Source organism: Myotis lucifugus, unplaced genomic scaffold (assembly GCF_000147115.1).
Source record: "Myotis lucifugus unplaced genomic scaffold, Myoluc2.0 scaffold_960, whole genome shotgun sequence".
NCBI lineage: Eukaryota > Metazoa > Chordata > Mammalia > Chiroptera > Vespertilionidae > Myotis > Myotis lucifugus.
Window position 1 is genome coordinate 112,236 of NW_005872008.1, and position 17,286 is coordinate 129,521.

At 44.0% G+C, this 17,286-nt stretch overlaps 1 protein-coding gene across 1 annotated transcript in view; it reads left to right on the forward strand.

The window, feature by feature from the left end:
- The window catches only part of CBL (Cbl proto-oncogene), a 70,117-nt gene that overhangs the window by 48,698 nt on the left and 4,133 nt on the right, over positions 1 to 17,286 (forward strand). The window contains exons 11-13 of the mRNA XM_023747746.1: positions 45 to 419; positions 2,502 to 2,596; positions 17,220 to 17,283. Of these exons, the coding sequence (XP_023603514.1) occupies positions 45 to 419; positions 2,502 to 2,596; positions 17,220 to 17,283 (534 nt within the window). The remainder of the gene's footprint in view (positions 1 to 44; positions 420 to 2,501; positions 2,597 to 17,219; positions 17,284 to 17,286) is intronic.

Consider the following 17,286-nt stretch of genomic DNA (forward strand, 5'->3'; position numbering starts at 1 on the left):
CTGGGAGCCGGGGCACCACTGACTTGCTTCCATCTGCCCCACAGGCCGCCAGCGCCCTGCATAAGGACAAGCCCTTGCCAGCGCCCCCCACCCTGAGAGACCTGCCGCCACCGCCCCCTCCCGACCGGCCTTACTCTGGGGGGGCAGAGGCCCGGCCGCAGAGGCGCCCCTTGCCCTGTACTCCCGGCGACTCTCCGTCCAGGGACAAACTGCCCCCCGTCCCCTCCAGCCGCCTTGGGGAGTCCTGGCTGCCTCGGCCAGTCCCCAGAGTGCCCGTCGTCACCCCGAGCCCTGGGGAGCCCTGGGCAGGACGGGAATTGACCAACCGGCACTCCCTGCCCTTCTCGTTGCCCTCCCAAATGGAGCCCAGAGCAGAGGGGCCTTGGCCTGGGAGCGCCTTCGGTCCGGATGCCTCCGTGGTGAGTCCTGGTGTTGAAATGACTCAGCCTGTTCAGAAGTGTCTGTGGCCTGGCCTGTGCTCAGTGGTTAGAGCATCAGCCCCTGCGGTGCATGGTCGAGGGTTCCATTTCTGGTCAAGGGCACATGCTTGGGTTGCAGGTTCGATCCCCGGCCTTAGTCGGGGCACATGTGGGAGGCAACCAGTAGATACCTCTCTCTCTCTCTCTACCCCCCCCCCCCCCCCCCCTTTTTTCCTTTTTCTAAAAAATATCTTGTGAAGATTAATAAAGAAAAAAGGAGAAATACTTGTGGGTGACCTTTAAGGGGTCAGTGTTTGTGACAGGTTTTATATAGGATTCAAAGATAATATAGTCCCTACCCTGAAGAAATGTGTATTTTTATAGAGCAGGTAAGGCATATTTGTAAATATCGCAAGTGTGTGTGTGAATGCGCGCACCTTGAGAAGTGTAAATGAAAGCACGAGCTTTAGAGGAGAAACTATTTCCAGATAGAGCCGACGGTGCGGGCTCCCTGGAAAGAGTGACTTCTGAATTTGAAGGACTCTTTCCACAGCGTGCCCAGCTCTGAGGAGAGCAGAGCTACAGGACAGGAAGGCTTTGGTGTGTTACAGATGAGTGGTCGGCTGAGTAGAGCAGAAATTTTGTGTATCAAAGTATGAAAGGTGGCTAGAAAGGGCATTAGTACTAGATTAGAGGGCCTCCCACAAGAATTTAAATTTATTTGGTAGGAAATGGGGAGCATTTCAAAGTTTTAACTTAGTGGAGTGACATGACCAAAATGCCAGTTTAAAGAGATGCCCACCCTGGCCGGTGTGGCTCGGTTGGTGGAGCATTGTCCCACTCACAGTTGGATACCTGGTCGGAGCACATATGGGAGGCAACTGATCAATGTCTCTCTCTCTCACAATCTCCCCCTCTCTCCCTCTACCTTTCCCTTCCCTTCTCTCTAAAATAAATAAAAACGTTTTTTAATTATAAAGAGATGATTCCAATAATTGTATGTAGAATGGATTGATAAGAGAATAGATTAAAAAAAGACAGGTTAGTGGTCCATTCTTTAAGCATGAGATATAAGGGGTCTGGAACTGAGGGTGGAAGAGGTATGTTCATTATTTGTTGGTTCAGTTATGCACTCAACATAAATTCTTGCCCTTACAAAGTCTATATTCTAGTAGGGGAAAGACAAAATAAAAAAGATAAGTTAGAACATACAGGGTGTTGGACATGGATGAGTGCTGTAGAGAAAAAGTAGGGCAAAAGGGGTATTGGGACAGCTAAGCCAAGACTGGAGCGTGGGGAGGGGAGCCATGCTAATTCTGGGGAAAGACAGTTCCAGGAGGAAGGGAAAGCAGCTGCGCTGAGGAGAGTGTTTGAGGGATGACAGGGTGGACCATAGTTGGTGCTAAGTGAGCAGGAAGGAGAACAGCTGTCTGTGAGCAGGTGGGGCAGCCAGATTAGGCAGAGCCTTGAGAGGGTGAGAAACAAAGATCCAGTAAGTTTGAAAGCAGGCTGTGGGTGGGGACAGGACAGGAAACCACACACGCGCACGCGCACGCGCACGCACCCTTGCGGTTTTGAACCTGGCTAGAGACATGTTGAATTTGAGATGAGCTATTGAAGCAAGAATTGACCAACAGGTAGTTAGAAATCTAAGGGAAAAAGTGGAAGTGGAAGGGAGAGGTTGAGGAATGCTGTGGCCAGGAATGACTGCAGGGGGAGGATGACAGGTTTAAGTGGCATCTCAGTGAGGGATTAGGGTTGACTTTGTGGTGGTGTCAATATAGAAAAATCGGTTTTTAAAGTTAGAAATGGTATTTGTGTAAACAATTTTCACAAGTATTTCTAGAATTAAGAAAAAATACATAAGTCCTTGGCTTGTTTTTTATCTCTATCTCCCTCGTCTCCCTACATTTGAGCTTTTCAGAGCCTGGAACAGCTGTGCTTTTGTTAGATGTAATAACCCGAGTGTGGCGTGGAGTGAGGTCTGTGTCTATATTACTGTTCTTGTTATTGTCAGTAGGTTAATATGAGGAGATGCTTAGCTGTATTAAGAAGGTCCTTTTTCAACACTTTTCTTTCCAGAATATGAATAGCAGCCCATTAGCAGGTCCAGAGTGTGAGCACCCCAAAATCAAACCTTCCGCATCGGCCAATGCCATTTATTCCCTGGCTGCCAGGTGAGTCTAAAAGCTGCATTTCACACCGTGGAGTTGTCCTGCTAAAGAATTTACCTACAGAAAAGTAAACTCAGAGGAAAGTAAAAATGGGTCTGCATTTGCACATATAAAAATCTCCCTGTTTATGTTTGAACTGTTTCCTCCTATTCTTTTCTGTGTAAATGTACAGAGATCGGTCCTGCTGGGTGAGGTTCATCAATTTTACTACATTTTCTCAAAGAAGCAATTTTGGTTTTTGTTGATTTAAAAAAAGTTAATTTCTTAATTCTCATTTTTAATTTTAATTCTTAATTCTTGGGTACCTGCTTTTTTGTGGTAAAATACACATGACATTAAATTTTGCATCTGACCTATTTATTAGTATACAATACAGTTTAGTTTTATTAATTAAATACTTCACATTGTACAACGATCACCACCATCTCCATAATTCTTTTCAGTTTGTTTAACTCTATACCTGTTAACAATAAATCCTCATTTCCCCTCTGCCAGCCCCTGACAGCCACCATTATACTTTTTGTCTTTATGATGTTAATTACTCTAAATACCTCATGTAAGTAGAATCATACAGTATCTGGCTTATTTCACTCAGCAGAATGTCCTCAAGGTCCGTCATATTGTAGCCGATTGAAGAGCACTCCCCTTTAAAGGCTGGATGCTGTGCTCTTGTATGTCTGTGTGACCTTTTGCTTATCCATTCATTAGTCAATGGACACTTGGGCGCTTCTTGTTTTAGCTATTGCAAATGACGCTACTATGAATATGGGTGAGCAATTCTCTCTTTAAGACCCTACTTTCAGTTATTTTGGTTGTATACCCAGAAGTTGAATTGCTGGATCATATGGTAATTCTATTTTTAATTTTTTGAGGCACCTTCATACTGTTTTTCACAGCAGCTGTACTATTTTACATCCCCAACCATGGTGCACAAAGGTTCCAATTTCTCCAAAATTTTACCAACACTTGTTATTTTCTGTTTTTTATTTCTATTTCTATTTTTTTGATTGATTTCAGAGAGTAAGGGAGAGGGAGAGAGAGATAGAAATATCAATGATGAGAGGGAATCACTGATTGGCTGCCTCCTGCATGTCCCCCACTGGGGTTCGAGCCCGCAACCCAGGCATGTGCCCTTAACTGGAATCGAACCTGGGACCCTTCAGTCCACAGGCTGATGCTTTATCCACTGAGTCAAACCAGCTAGGGCTATTTTTATTTTTTTATAGCAGCCATCCTAATGGGTGTGAGGTGGTATTGCATGGTAATTTTGTTTTGCATTTCCCTGATGATTAATGATATTAAGCATCTTTTCATGTGCTTATTGGTCATTCATATGTCTTCTTTAAAGAAGTTTCTATTGAAGGCCATTGCCCATTTTTAAACAAATCTTTATTGTTAAGGGTGTTACAGATATCCCCCTTTTTTTTCCCTGTTTCCCCCCTCCACCTGGTTCCTGCCCCACCCCAGGACTTCACCCTATTGTCTGTGTCCATAGGTAATACATATCTGTAATAATAAAAATGTAATATGCTAATTAGACTGGACAGCCGAACAAACTTCCAGACATCCTCTGGACGAAGCTGGGGTATGAGAACTGAGGCAAGCCACCGCGGCTGTGAGGGCCAAGCCCCTTGCACGAATTTTGTGCATCGGGCCTCTGGTATGCTTATAAAACCTTTGGTTAATCTCTTCCCACCTCCCCTTCTCTGTGAGATTCGTCAGTCTGCTCCATGTTTACATGCCTCTGATTCTCTTTTATTCAGTTTATTTTGTACATTAGATTCCTTGTTCATTTATTTTGATTTATAGATTTCATTGTTGATAAATATGTATTTATTGCCATTTTATTGTTCATATTTTTTATCTTTTTCTTCTTCTCCCTCTTCTTAAAGCATACCCTTCAACATTTCATTTAATACTGTTTTGGTGGTGATGAACTCCTTTAGCTTTATCTTTATCTGACCTTCAATTCTAAATGATAGCTTTGCTGGGTAGAATAACCTTGGTTATAGGTCCTTGCTTTTCATTACTTTGAATGTTTCTTATCACTCCCTTCTGACCTGCAAAGTTTCTGTTGAGAAATCAGCTGACAGTCATATGGGTGCTCCTTTGTAGGTAACTAACTGCTTTTCTCTTGCTGCTTTTAAGATTCACTCTTTGTCTTTTTTTTTTTTTTAAATATATTTTATTGATTTCTTACAGAGAGGAAGGGAGAGAGATAGAGAGTTAGAAACATCGATCAGCTGCCTCCTGCACATCTCCTACTGGGGATGTGCCCGCAACCCAGGTACATGCCCTTGACCGGAATCGAACCTGGGACCTTTCAGTCCGCAGGCCGACGCTCTATCCACTGAGCCAAACCGGTTTCGGCCACTCTTTGTCTTTAACCCTTGGCTTTTTAATTATAATGTGTCTTGGTGTGGGCCTCTTTGGATTCCTGTGTGACTCTCTGTGCTTCCTGGACTTGTAAGTCTATTTCTCTCACCAGTAGAGTACTTTTTTTGTCATTATTTCTTCAGATTGGTTTTCAATATTTTGCTCTCTTCTCCTTCTGGCAAACCAATAATGTGAATGTTGTTATGCTTGAAGTTGTCCCAGAGGCTCTTTACACTATCTTCATATTTTTGTATTATTTTTCTTTTTTCTCTTCTGCTTGGGTGTTTTTTGCTTCCTCATATTCCAAATAATTGATTTGTTTCTTGGAATCCTCTCCTGTTGAATCCCTGTAAATTATTCTTTATTTCAGTAAGTATATTCAGACTCATCATTTTTCATGTCTTTGACATTTTCACTAAGATCCTTGAAAGCCTCACTAAATCCCTTGAAGTTCTCTTTGAGTCAACTGAAGTGCTCATTAAGGTCCTTGAGTAACCTTATAACCATGGTTTTGAACTCGGTATCCAGTAATTTGCTTGCTTCCATTTCTTTCATTTGTGACATATTTTTTTGTCTCTGCATTTTGGCTGCTTCCTTGTGTTTGTTTCTATGTATTAGGTAGACCTGCTATGTCTCCTGGAGTTGGTAGAGTGGCCTTGTGTGGGTGTCCTGTAGGCCCAGTGGCTCAGCCTCCCCAGTCACCTGAGCTGGGCACTCTAGGTGCACCCTGTGTGGGCTGTGTGCACAGTCTTATTGTAGTTGAGACTTGATTGCTGTTGGTGTCACTGGGAGGAATTGACCTCCAGGCCAATTGGCTGTGAGGATTGGCTGGGACTACAGTGGGAGAGCTGCTGTGCAGGAGACACCCCTATGGAGCAGGACTTGCTTCAGTGGGGCTTTTGTGCTCACTGAGTCTGCCCCTTGAGTGTGTCACTGGTGGATGCGTAGAGTTGTAATCTGCTATGGTCAGAAGCTGTCCACTGGGTGCACTGGCTCTGGGGCCTCCCGAGAGGTGCAAAGTCAGCCACTGCCTGAGGCCACTGGGCAGGAGCTACAGAGAGATCCGCAGATGGCTGCTACTTGTATTGGGCTTGTGAAGTGCCTATGCGAGGTCCAGCTGTGAAGCAAGGCAGGCTGGTGCTAGTGCTGGGTCTTGGCCTTTTATTGATAGGTTTGAGGCACGCTGACTCCAGCTGCTGCTTATTTGAAAGATTTTTAGCAAAGTCTGAAGCCTGAGTGAGGATAGTAAATTGATATGGAAAAGCTGCTGCAAACAACTTGGGTGGGTCGGGGTCTCAGGGAATTACCAGGGCAGAGTGAACAGTGTGAGCCAGGCTGATGGAAACTCAGATATGGCTGCCAGGCAGCTCTGCAATGGGGGAGGTCCCAGCACAGGAACAATGACCCCTGCAAGGACTCCTTGTCTGGGAGAAATCTGCCGCTGAGTTCCTGCCACGGTGCCAGACAACCCAGTGCCTCCTTATATATCCCTGGGTCCTCCAAAGCCACCCGGCACTGGAGCTCAGAGGGATCGTGTCTGAGTAAGTTTGTGTACTGGCCCTTTAAGCGGAACTGCCTGGGTCTCCAGCAGCTTCCTTGTCACTCAGCCACAATCCCCACTGTTTTTTACAGCCCAAAGTTATGGGGACTTCTCTTCCCAGCTCTGGTGCCCTGGGCTGGGGGTCTGGTGTCAGGCTGGGACCCATTGCTCCTTGTGGGAGGCCTCTGCAGCTGAGATAACCCTCCTGATTAATAAAAAGGCCACACAGAGAGGGTTAAAAATGGCAGCAGAGTAAGTGGACACTACACAAACATGCTCCCAGGAACAAACTGGAATTACAACTAAAATACAGAAAAACTTTCTGAATAATCAGTGGAAGACTCGCAGGAGACAACCCTGATACCTGAGGACTGAACGTGGAGATAGCATAGAGACTGGTAGGAGGGACGGAGGCACAAAAGGGCTGGCCAGGCGCCACAGACAGCAACTGAAGTTCCAGAGATACCTCAACTGTGGGGGGTTGCAACTGAGAACTCTGGGATCTAATTGCCAAGCTGGGCTCCCCAGCAGAGAGCACCAAATCTGAGGAGGGTACCCACATAACATCTGACTGTGAAAAGCAATGGAGTTGCTGTCTGCCATGGAGAGATGGTTGAAAATTCAGGTACCCTCTTAAAGGGCCAACGCACAAAATTCCCTATGGAGCCACCCACCTTGTGCTCCAGCAGAAGGAGGGCACAGTGGATTGGAGCTGTGTGAACAGGACTGGGGACTCGGCGGGGATAGAGCTCAGAAGGCAGACACCCCCAGTTTCCTGGGCTGAGTCATTCCTTCACACAGCAGAGGACATCTTTGCCAAACAGATATTTACCTTGCCTAGGGGAAGACAGTTGACTCAGCCTATTGGAAAACACCTTGCCCTCAGGTCACTCTTAAGAGACCAAAAATAACAATTAGCCTCCAGGCAGAAGCCACTGCCCCACCCTGTTGAAAAAACTCTCGCCACACTTGAAGATGATTGCCTGGGGCCACTTCAAATTGGAATCCTATCAGTCTATAGGCAGGTGGTCTCTGGAGGCTTTGAGTCTTTGCTTGATCTAATTAGAAACAGCATTTGACACTGTCCTGCACTGGAGCTTGAGAGGTGTAGCAGATCTACCTAATACATAGTCACAAACCCAAAAAGACAGCCACAATGAGGAGACAAAGAAACAACCCCCAATTGAAAGACCTAGAGAATTCTCCAGAAGAGATAAATGAAGCAGAGCTAAGAAATTTATCTGAATCAGAGTTCAGAGTAATGATGGTGAAGATGCTCAACAGCATGAAAAAAGATACAGTAACTATAAAAAAAGAACAGTCTGAGATAAAGTATGACACAGCAAAAATCAAGAACACATTGGAAGGAATATACAGCCGATTAGAGGAAGCTGAGGATCGAATCAGTGAATTAGAAGACAGGGTTGAAAAAATCAATCAGAGAACCAAAATGGAAAAAAAAAAAACAATTAAAAAACAGAAGGACAATTTAAGAGAGCTGTGAGACAACGTGAAACATAACAATATTCACATAGGAGGTGTGCCAGAAAGATAGGGTTAGAGAACATGTTTGAATAAATAATGGCAGAAAACTTCCCTAACCTGGTAAATGAAAAAGTCACACAAGTTCAGGAGGCACAGAGAATCCCAAGCAAGAAGAACCCAAACAGGCCCACACCCAGACACATCATAATTAAAATGCCAAAAATTAAAGACAAAGAGAATCTTAAAGGCAGCAAGAGAAAACTGTTACCTACAAAGGAGTTCCCATAAGGCTGACACCTGATTACTCATTAGAAACTCTATAGGCCAGAAGGGAATGGCATGAAGTACTCAAGGTAATAAAGAGCAAGGACCTTGAAACCAAGATTACTATATCCAGCAAGGCTATCATTCAAAATAGATGGTGAAATAAAGAGCTTCCCAGACAAAAAGAGGCTAAAAGAGTACATCACCTCCAAGCCAGCATTACAAGAAATGCTAAAGGGATTGCTGTAATGAGAAGAAGAAACAAAGAGAGAAACCTAGCCGTACAGAATTAAAATGGCAATAAATAAGTACCTCTCAATAATAACCCTAAATGTAAATGGGTTAAATGCTCCAGTCAAAAGGCGTAGGGTAGCAGAATGGATACAAAAACATGACCCAACTACATGCTGTCTACAAGAGACCCACCTCAACAAAAGACACACACAAGATGAGAGTGAAGGGATGGGAAAATTTTTTTTCCATGTAAATAGAAAAGAAAAAAAAGAGCTGGAGTAGCAATACTCATATCCAACAAAATAGACTTTGAAATGAAGGCCATCACAAGAGACAACGAAGGTCACTACATAGTACTAAAGGGATCGATCCAACAAGAGGATATGACCCTGGTAAACATATATGCACCCAATATAGGTGCACCTAAATATATAAATAAAACTTCTAGAGGCCTTTAACGGAGAGATTGACAACAATACAGTCATAGTAGGGGACTTTAACACCCCGCTGACTTCACTGGATAGATCTTCCAGACAAAAACTTAAGGAAACAGTGACTCTAAAGGACACACTGGATCAGATGGATTTAATGGACATTTATAGAACATTTCTCCCCAATGCAGCAGAATATACATTCTTCTCAAGTGCACATGGGTCATTCACAAAGATAGACCACATGTTAAGACACAAAGCAAGTCTCTACAAGTTTAAGAAAATTGAAATAATATCAAGCATCTTCTCAGATCACAGTGGAATGAAATTAGAAATCAACTACAGTAAAAACACTCAGAAACATTCAAACACATGGAGGCTAAATAGCATGTTATTAAACAACTAGAGGCCCAGTGCATGAAATTTGTGCATGGGGGGTTCCCTCAGCCCAGCCTGCACCCTCTCCAATCCGGGACCACTGGCTCCTAACTGCTCACCTGCCTGCCTGCCTGATCGCCCCAACAGCCTCTGCCTACCGGCCTGATCACCTGTAACTGCCCCCTCTGCCAGCCTGGTTGCCCCTAATTGCCCCCCCCTGCAAATTTTCCCCCCCCCCCCCCCCCTTCTTGTTTACCTCCACCCCCCCCCCCCCCCCGCCTGCCTGGTCGCCCCACGCAGCCTACTATTCAGTTGTTGCGTGAGGGTGTCCCGACCAATTTGCATATTACCCTTTTATTAGTATAGATGAATGGGTACCAAAGAGATCAAGAAATAAATAAAAAACTTCCTGGAAACAAATGAAAATGAACACCCAACAACCCAAAATCTCTGGGACACAGCAAAAACAGTCCTGAGAGGGAAGTTCATAGCACTACAGGCCTACCTCAAAGAACAAGAAAATTCAGCAATAAACTATTTAACCCTACAACTTAAAGAACTAGAAAGAGGACAACAAGAAAAGCCCAGAGTATGTATAAGGAAGGAAATAATAAAGATTAGAGCAGAAATAAATAACATAGAGACTAAAAAAAAAAAATACAAAAAAATCAATGAAACCAAGAGCTAGTTCTTTGAAAGGATAAATAAAATTGATAAACCATTAGTCAGATTCATTAAGAAAGAGAGAGAGAGAGAGAGGACCCAAATATATATATAAATAAAGAAAGAAAGAAGGAAAAAGAAAGGGCACACGTGGGTGTTCCACCAGCCCATTTTACACCTCTGCCCCTCCTACCAGTCTCAGTGTGTTTTCTTCTTCTCTAGTTGTAGGAATTCCATTCATCCAGCTTTCAGGTGGTTCTGAATGATGGTTCTGTATTTTAGTTGTTATTTTGATGTGGTTGTGGGAGGCGGCGAGTACTGGCATTTACCTACACTGGTTCCTCCCATTGACCATTTTTTTAATCAGGTTGTTTGTGTTGAATTTTAGAAGTTCTCTTCTTATCCTGGGTATTAATCCCTTATCATATATATGATTTGCAAACATTTTCTCCCATTCTATGGGTTGCCATTTTGGTCTTGATGCAAAAAACTTTCATGAAGACCATTTTGTCTATTTTTTCTTTTGTTACCTGTGCCTTTGGTGTCATTTCCAAGATCACTGCCAAGTCCAATGTCATGAAGCTTTTGTCCTATGTTTTCTTCTAATGTTTTATTTTAGAACTAGAGGCCCGGTGCACAAAATTAGTGCAAGGGTAGGGTCCCTAGGCTTGGCTGGCAATCAGGGCCGATTGAGGCCTTCCTTCCCGTGGCTGCCGGCCGCCGGTTGGGGTCTTCCATCATTCCGTGCCGCCCCCTGGTTGTCAGTGCATGTCATAATGAGCAGTTGAGCTCCGGGTTGGTCAAATTCCCAAGGGGACAATTTGCATATTAGCCTTTTATTATATAGGATTTATTTAGTTTTAGGTCTTACATTTAGGTCCTTGCTTCATTTTGAGGTAACTTTTTTTTTTAATATATGGAAGGGAGAGAGAGATAGAAACATCAATGATGAGAGAAAATCATTGATCAGCTGCCTCCTGCACACCCCCTACTGGGGATCAAGCCTGCAACCTGGGCATGTGCCCTGATCAGGAATCCAACCATGAATTCCTGGTTCATAGGTCGATGCTCAACCACTGAGTCCCGCTGGCCAGACTTGAGTTAACTTTTGATTATGGTGTTAAGGTCCAACTTCATTCTGTTGCATGTGGATAAACAGTGTTCCTAGCACCATTTGTTGAAAACACTGTCCTTTCTTCATTGAATCAGCTTAGTACCCTTGACAAAAATCATTTGACCATATATGTGAGGGTTTATTTCTAGGCTTTCTATTTTGTTTCTGTATGTCTGTCTTTATGCCAGTACTGCAGTTTTAAAATAAATTTTTTTCAATTGCAGTTCAGTTGTTGATTTGAGATCTTCCTGGTTTTGTTTTGTTAATCCTCACTCAAGGATATTTTTCCCATTGGTTTTTAGAAAGAGTGGGAGGGGGGAGGGGGGAGAGAGACAGACAGATAGACATTGATGTGAGAGAGACTCATCAATTAGTTGTCTCCTCCACGTATCCTAGGACCAATCCTGCAACCCCAGTATGTGCTCTTGACCTGGAATTGAACTGGTGACCCTTTGGGGTGACACTGTAACCACTGAGAAACACTGGCCAGGGCAGATTAGTCCTGTTATGTTTTGTTTTTTTAAAAATATGTTTTTATTGATTTCAGAGAGGAATGGAGAGAGTGAGAGAGAGAGAAACATCAATGATGAGAGAGAATCATTGATTAGCTGCTTTCTGCACTCCCCCTACTGGGGATGGAGCCCGAAACAGGGCATGTGCCCTTGACCAGGATCGAACCTGGGACCCTTCAGTCCACAGGCCTACACTCTATCCACTGAGCTAAACTAGCTAAGGCTAGTCCTGTTTTTTAACAAACATTTACAGCTATAAATTTACCCCTTAGCACTACTTTCGCTGAGTCCCATAAGTTTTGGTTCGTGATTTTCCTTTTTATTCTCTTCTAAATATTTTCTAATTTCTCTTGCAATTACTCCTTTGATCAATTGGCTGTTTAAAAAGTATATTTCTTAATTTCCATAATTTTTGTTTGCGCAGTGAAAGATTCTTCACCATGATCATTGATGTTTCTCCCTTCCTCTCTGAAATCAATAAAACTATATTTAAAAAATAAAATAGAATAGCTACATCAGATCTCCTTTAGTTGGTGTTTCTATGACCTTTGACCATCCTTCTACTTTCTGTTTTTCTGTGTTCTTGCACGTAAGGGGTATTTTTATAAACAGCATATACATTTCCCCTTAAGTCCAGTCTAGCATCCTTTGTCTTATAATAATTGGAATATTTGTTTTCATTCTTTTCCCTTATGTTCTTGGTTCATTTTTCTACTTTCTCAAAGTACCTTTAACGTTTCCCCCTTTAATTATTCTTTTTAATAGTTATCCTGCGCACTCCCTTCATGCACCCTGGACTCAGTAGGGTCTGGCTCTTCACACTTTCCGTACATGAAATTTCCCACAGACTTATCCTCCAGTCTCCTCAGCCCGTACTGCTTTGCCAGGCTTCCGTCTGGAATCTTTTCCTTCTGCCCAAAGCGCTTCCTTTAGAGACAGAGACGGAGCGTACAGGCGTGGGGGGGGGGGGGGGGGACTGTATGTGTCTCCCACCAGTGAATGCTCCCAGATTTTGTTTGATGGAAAACACCTTCTGTTTGACAGAAAATCTTTCATTTCACTTGAACATTTTTTAAAGATATTTTCCCTGCGTAGAGCATTGCGCTAGAGTTACTGTCGTGGGCGCTTTACAAGAGCAGCGCCCGGCCTCCGTGTGCTCCCCTGAAGGCGGTGTCTCCCCTCTGCGCCTTGTCTTTAGATCCCAGCAGTTTTCTGAACGTCCTTGAGGTGTGTGGGCTTTACTGCTTTTTGTGGTTCGATGTGAATGTCTTAGAGAATTCTCGCCCACTGCTTCTTAGGGAGCCTGAGTAGTGCAGTCTCTTTCTCCTCCCCTGCTGGGACGCCTGCCACCTGAGGGGCCGCTTGGCGCCATTCCTAACAGGTGGTGTACTCATTTCTGTTTTCTTTTTTTCCTCTTTACTCGGAATAGTTCCTGCTATATTCCAACACCTTTATCATTTTGCAGTGTCTAATCTGCCCTAAGTCCATCTGTTGAATTTGTATTTTCAGATACTATGGGTTTTTTTTTTTTTGTTGTTGTTGTTTTTAAAATATATTTTATTGATTTTTTACAGAGAGGAAGGGAAAGGGATAGAGAGTTAGAAACATCGATGAGAGAGAAACATCGATCAGCTGCCTCCTACACACCTGCTACTGGGGATGTGCCCGCAACCAAGGTACATGCCCTTGACCGGAATTGAACCTGGGACCCTTCAGTCCGCAGGCCAAGCTCTATCCATTGAGCCACACTGGCTAGGGCCAGATAGAATAATTTTGGGTTCTAGAATTTCCATGTCATTTTCAAAAATGTATTGATTTAGTTTTCTAATAAAAACTCCCCGCTCTCCTCTCTTATTGAACACATGCTTATTGGAGAGGCCTGCCTGTTATCCAGCTGGCAGCACAGCCAGCATCTGCTCCTCCTTGGCAGCTGCTGTCACCTGAGGAACCAGAAGCCACCTCCAGGCACACAGGTCAGGGGTCAGCATGACTCCAGGGACCCTGCAGCACAGTTTAACTCTCCTCCTCTGCTCCTCCTTTCTCCAGGATTGTTGGCCCTCACAGATGGGCTATCCTGATACCCCGAATTCCCAGCCTGTTGAAACCACCTGAAAACCCCAGGTGCAGTGTGGTGCTTCCATCGGTGTGCTCTCCTCTCCGGAGCCCGGCCGCCTCGCAAGCGCTGGCTGTCCGGTTGCTCTCCAGAGCCTTCTGTTTCAATTGATTGGGGTGACATTGGTCACCATGAGCATGTAGGTTTCAGGTGTGGTTTCTGTGTGACCAGATCTGTAGTGCATGGTGTCCCTACCACCAGAGTCAAATCACTTTCTGTCACCTCATGTTAGGCCCCCTTCTCCCCACACCCATACCCCTTCCCTCTGGCCCCCACCACACTGCTGTTTGTGTCCGCGAGTCCGTTTTATATCCCGCACATGAGTGAGGTCATAGGGTTCTCAGCTTTCTCTCCCAGTGCCTTCTTTCTTTTGTATTTTATCGGCTTCTTTAGTTGTTGCTTGGCCGTGGCTGTAAACATGTAAAATGTATATATGTTTTAGATCAAGATAGAGTTTTATATTCTCTCCTTTTTTAGCATTATATCTTGGGCATTTCTCCGTATTTAAAAAGTTCTTCAGAATCTGTACTTTTAATGATAACATATATAATGTGACTATTACTATCACATATTTTAATTATTCCCCTATTGTTGTGTATTTATTTTGTTTAAAAGCTTTACTGTAATAAATGTTTTGAAGAACTTTTTTTACATAATCAGAGATGCAGCCAAAGTAGAATTTTTGTGACTAAAGATGGTGAATGTTTTAAAATATGTGCTGGGCCCTGGCTGGTGTGGGTCAGTGGGTAGAGCGTCGGCCTGTGGACCAAAGATCCGGGGTTCGATTCCGGTCAGAACACATGCCTGGGGTTGCAGGCTCGATCCCCAATAGGGAGCGTGCAGGAGGCAGCCAGTCAGTGGTTCTCTCTCCTCATTGATGTTTCTAGCTCTCTCCCTCTCCCTTCCTCTCTGAAATCAATAAAAAAATATATTTAAAAAATAAAATATGTGTTGGCAGAATGCTTAATGTGGAGGTGCATTTTTATGTTTTTACTGGAGGCCCGATGCACGAAATTCATGCAAGAGTGGGCCTTCCTTCCCCTGGCTGCCAGCACTGGCTTCCCTCTGACACCCAGGACCCGGGCTTCCCTCCGCCGCTGGCTTCATCTGGAAAGTCATCTGGAAGGACATCCTGTCTAATTAGCATATTACACTTTTATTATTATTAGACTAGAGTCCCGATGCACGAAATGGTGCAAGGGGCTTGGCCCTCGCAGCCCCGGCTTCGTCCGGAAGGTTGTTTGGCTGTCCGGTCTAATTAGCATATTACGCTTTTATATAGAGAGAGTAACATCATCATCAAAAAGAATTATAATTTAAAATTTTATTGCCTTTGTAATGACTTTTTTCTTTTTATGGAAGTAACGTGCTAAGTAAAGAATATATAGAAAGTACAGACAAGCAATGCTGAAGAAATGGAAGTCATCAGCATGTGCTGTGTGTTACTGCTGTTCCGTGTGTACGGGGTCATACTGCACATGCTGCTTTTCACTAGGAGTATCAAACATCTTAGAATGTCATTACATATTCTTCTACTGCAATGATTTTCAAATTATTTCAGTTGCTCGCAAAGCAGAGGAGCTGACCTGTGCGCTCCCTGTGGGAATAGATAAGACCTCCTGTGCAGGGGCCGAGGCCTATGAGGCGCTAAGGGACACAGTCAGCTTCAGTCGGGTGCGGGGGAGGGTGGGGCGGTTTAAAATGTGGTCAGCTCATTGTTATTTGACAGGTTGTTGCCGATTGTTTTAGTATAAATAATGCTATGGTGGACATTCTTGATTATTTCCTCAGGGAAATTCCTAGAAATGGAATTTCTGAGTATAAGGGTTTGCATGTTTGGTTAAATACATTTGCTGAATTACACTCCAGAAAAGTCATAGCATATATTTATAAGAAATTATCCATTTAAAAAAGAAAATACCCTTTTCCTACATCTTCGCCAATACTTGTTTTGTTTTTGTTTTTTTTGCTAATCTTTATGGGTTGCCCCCCCCCCAAACATTTTATTATGAAAAGTTTTAAAACATAGAGTAAGAGTTAAAGATTTTTTTAAAAACATATTTTTATTTATTTCAGAGAAGAAGGGAGAGGAACAGAGAGATAGAAACATCAATGATGAGAATCATTGATCAGTTGTCTTCTGCACGTCCCCTACTGGTTATTGAGCCCACAACCCAGGCATGTGCCCTGATTGGGAATTGAACTGTGACCTCCTGGTTCATAGGTCGATGCTCAACCACTGAGCCACACCAGCTGGGCAAGAGTGAAAGATTTTTTAGTGAACATTCGTATATTCACCACCTACGTTCTACCATTAGTATTTTATTATGCTTGTTTTATCACACATTTATCTATCTGTATTTTTACCCATCCGTCAATCTTTCTTACTTTATTGATGCATCTCCAGGCACATTGTAGATACCAATACAGTTCTACTTCAAAACTTTAGCATGCCATGCACAAATAATAAACATAATAGGAAGAAATAGAAAAACTCTGAAGTGAGATTATAGGGGATGGTCCTCTGTTAGGTTTCTGTAGCATTTAAGTGTTTTTAATAAGCAGCTTTTGCTTTTATAATTAGGCAAACTAAACATCAAGTAAACACTGACTGACAAATCCAATAGGTGTTTCTTAGAATATTTAGAATGTGCAAGAAGCACGATGAGGAGGGAGGAGAAGCTCACTGACTCCTGTCACCAGAGGCACCGTGTTCCCCGTGTTTGTTTCTCACAGGACTGCGGGGTTGTGTTGTCTCTTTCATGTTGTTTCCTCCTTGCCTAGTCTTAGAGAGCGGGGTGACAGGCGGAGTTCTGTTTAATATTTGAGAATTATGTGTGAGTGCAGGGGCCAGATCCCGGAAGGCCAGGGCCTGGGAACTGGGGGGTGGTCCCAGGTTTGATGCTGACTGCCATGGCACTTTATATCTTTTTATTTCCTATTTTTCTTGCTCAGTATGAGTAGGAAACCTGTTTATGCTACAATAGGGTATATGAGAAAGCTTTCAGCAAGGAGGTGTTCGAGCTGAGGTGTGGTCAGGGACGGAGCCCGCAGCAGCGATGGCCCAGTGCGGGGCCGGCGCCCTGGCACAGAGCCTCTCCCCGTGCACGCTGCTCAGCATGCAGCTCACCTTGGCCAGTTAAAAGTGAAATGGAAGTTAGTGTGTTTTTATTAAAATTTCCCCTTCATAGAGTTTATTGGGGTGACACTGGTTAGCAGAATTATACAGGCTTCAGGTGCACAGCCGACAGCGCGTCCTCTGCGCACAGTGTGTTCACCACCGGAGCCAGTTCTCCGTCCATCACCACTTACCCTGTGCCGCCCCCAGCCCCCCTCTGAAGGACCCCCCCCGAAGGAGTGTGCTGTCAGCAGGCCCCGGGCACGGAGGGTAAGAGTCCCCTTGCTGGCACCTGTTTTGCTCTCACATTGGAGCTGTGGTGGTCGTGAAACCTTGTTTCATACTCGGAGGTTTCCCAGCTTCTTTGCTTTCTTTTTCTGTGTTTATTCCTCTTCCAGACCTCTTCCTGTGCCCACGCGTTCCCGGGCGCAGCGTGAGAGCGAGGAGGACGCCGAGTACATGACT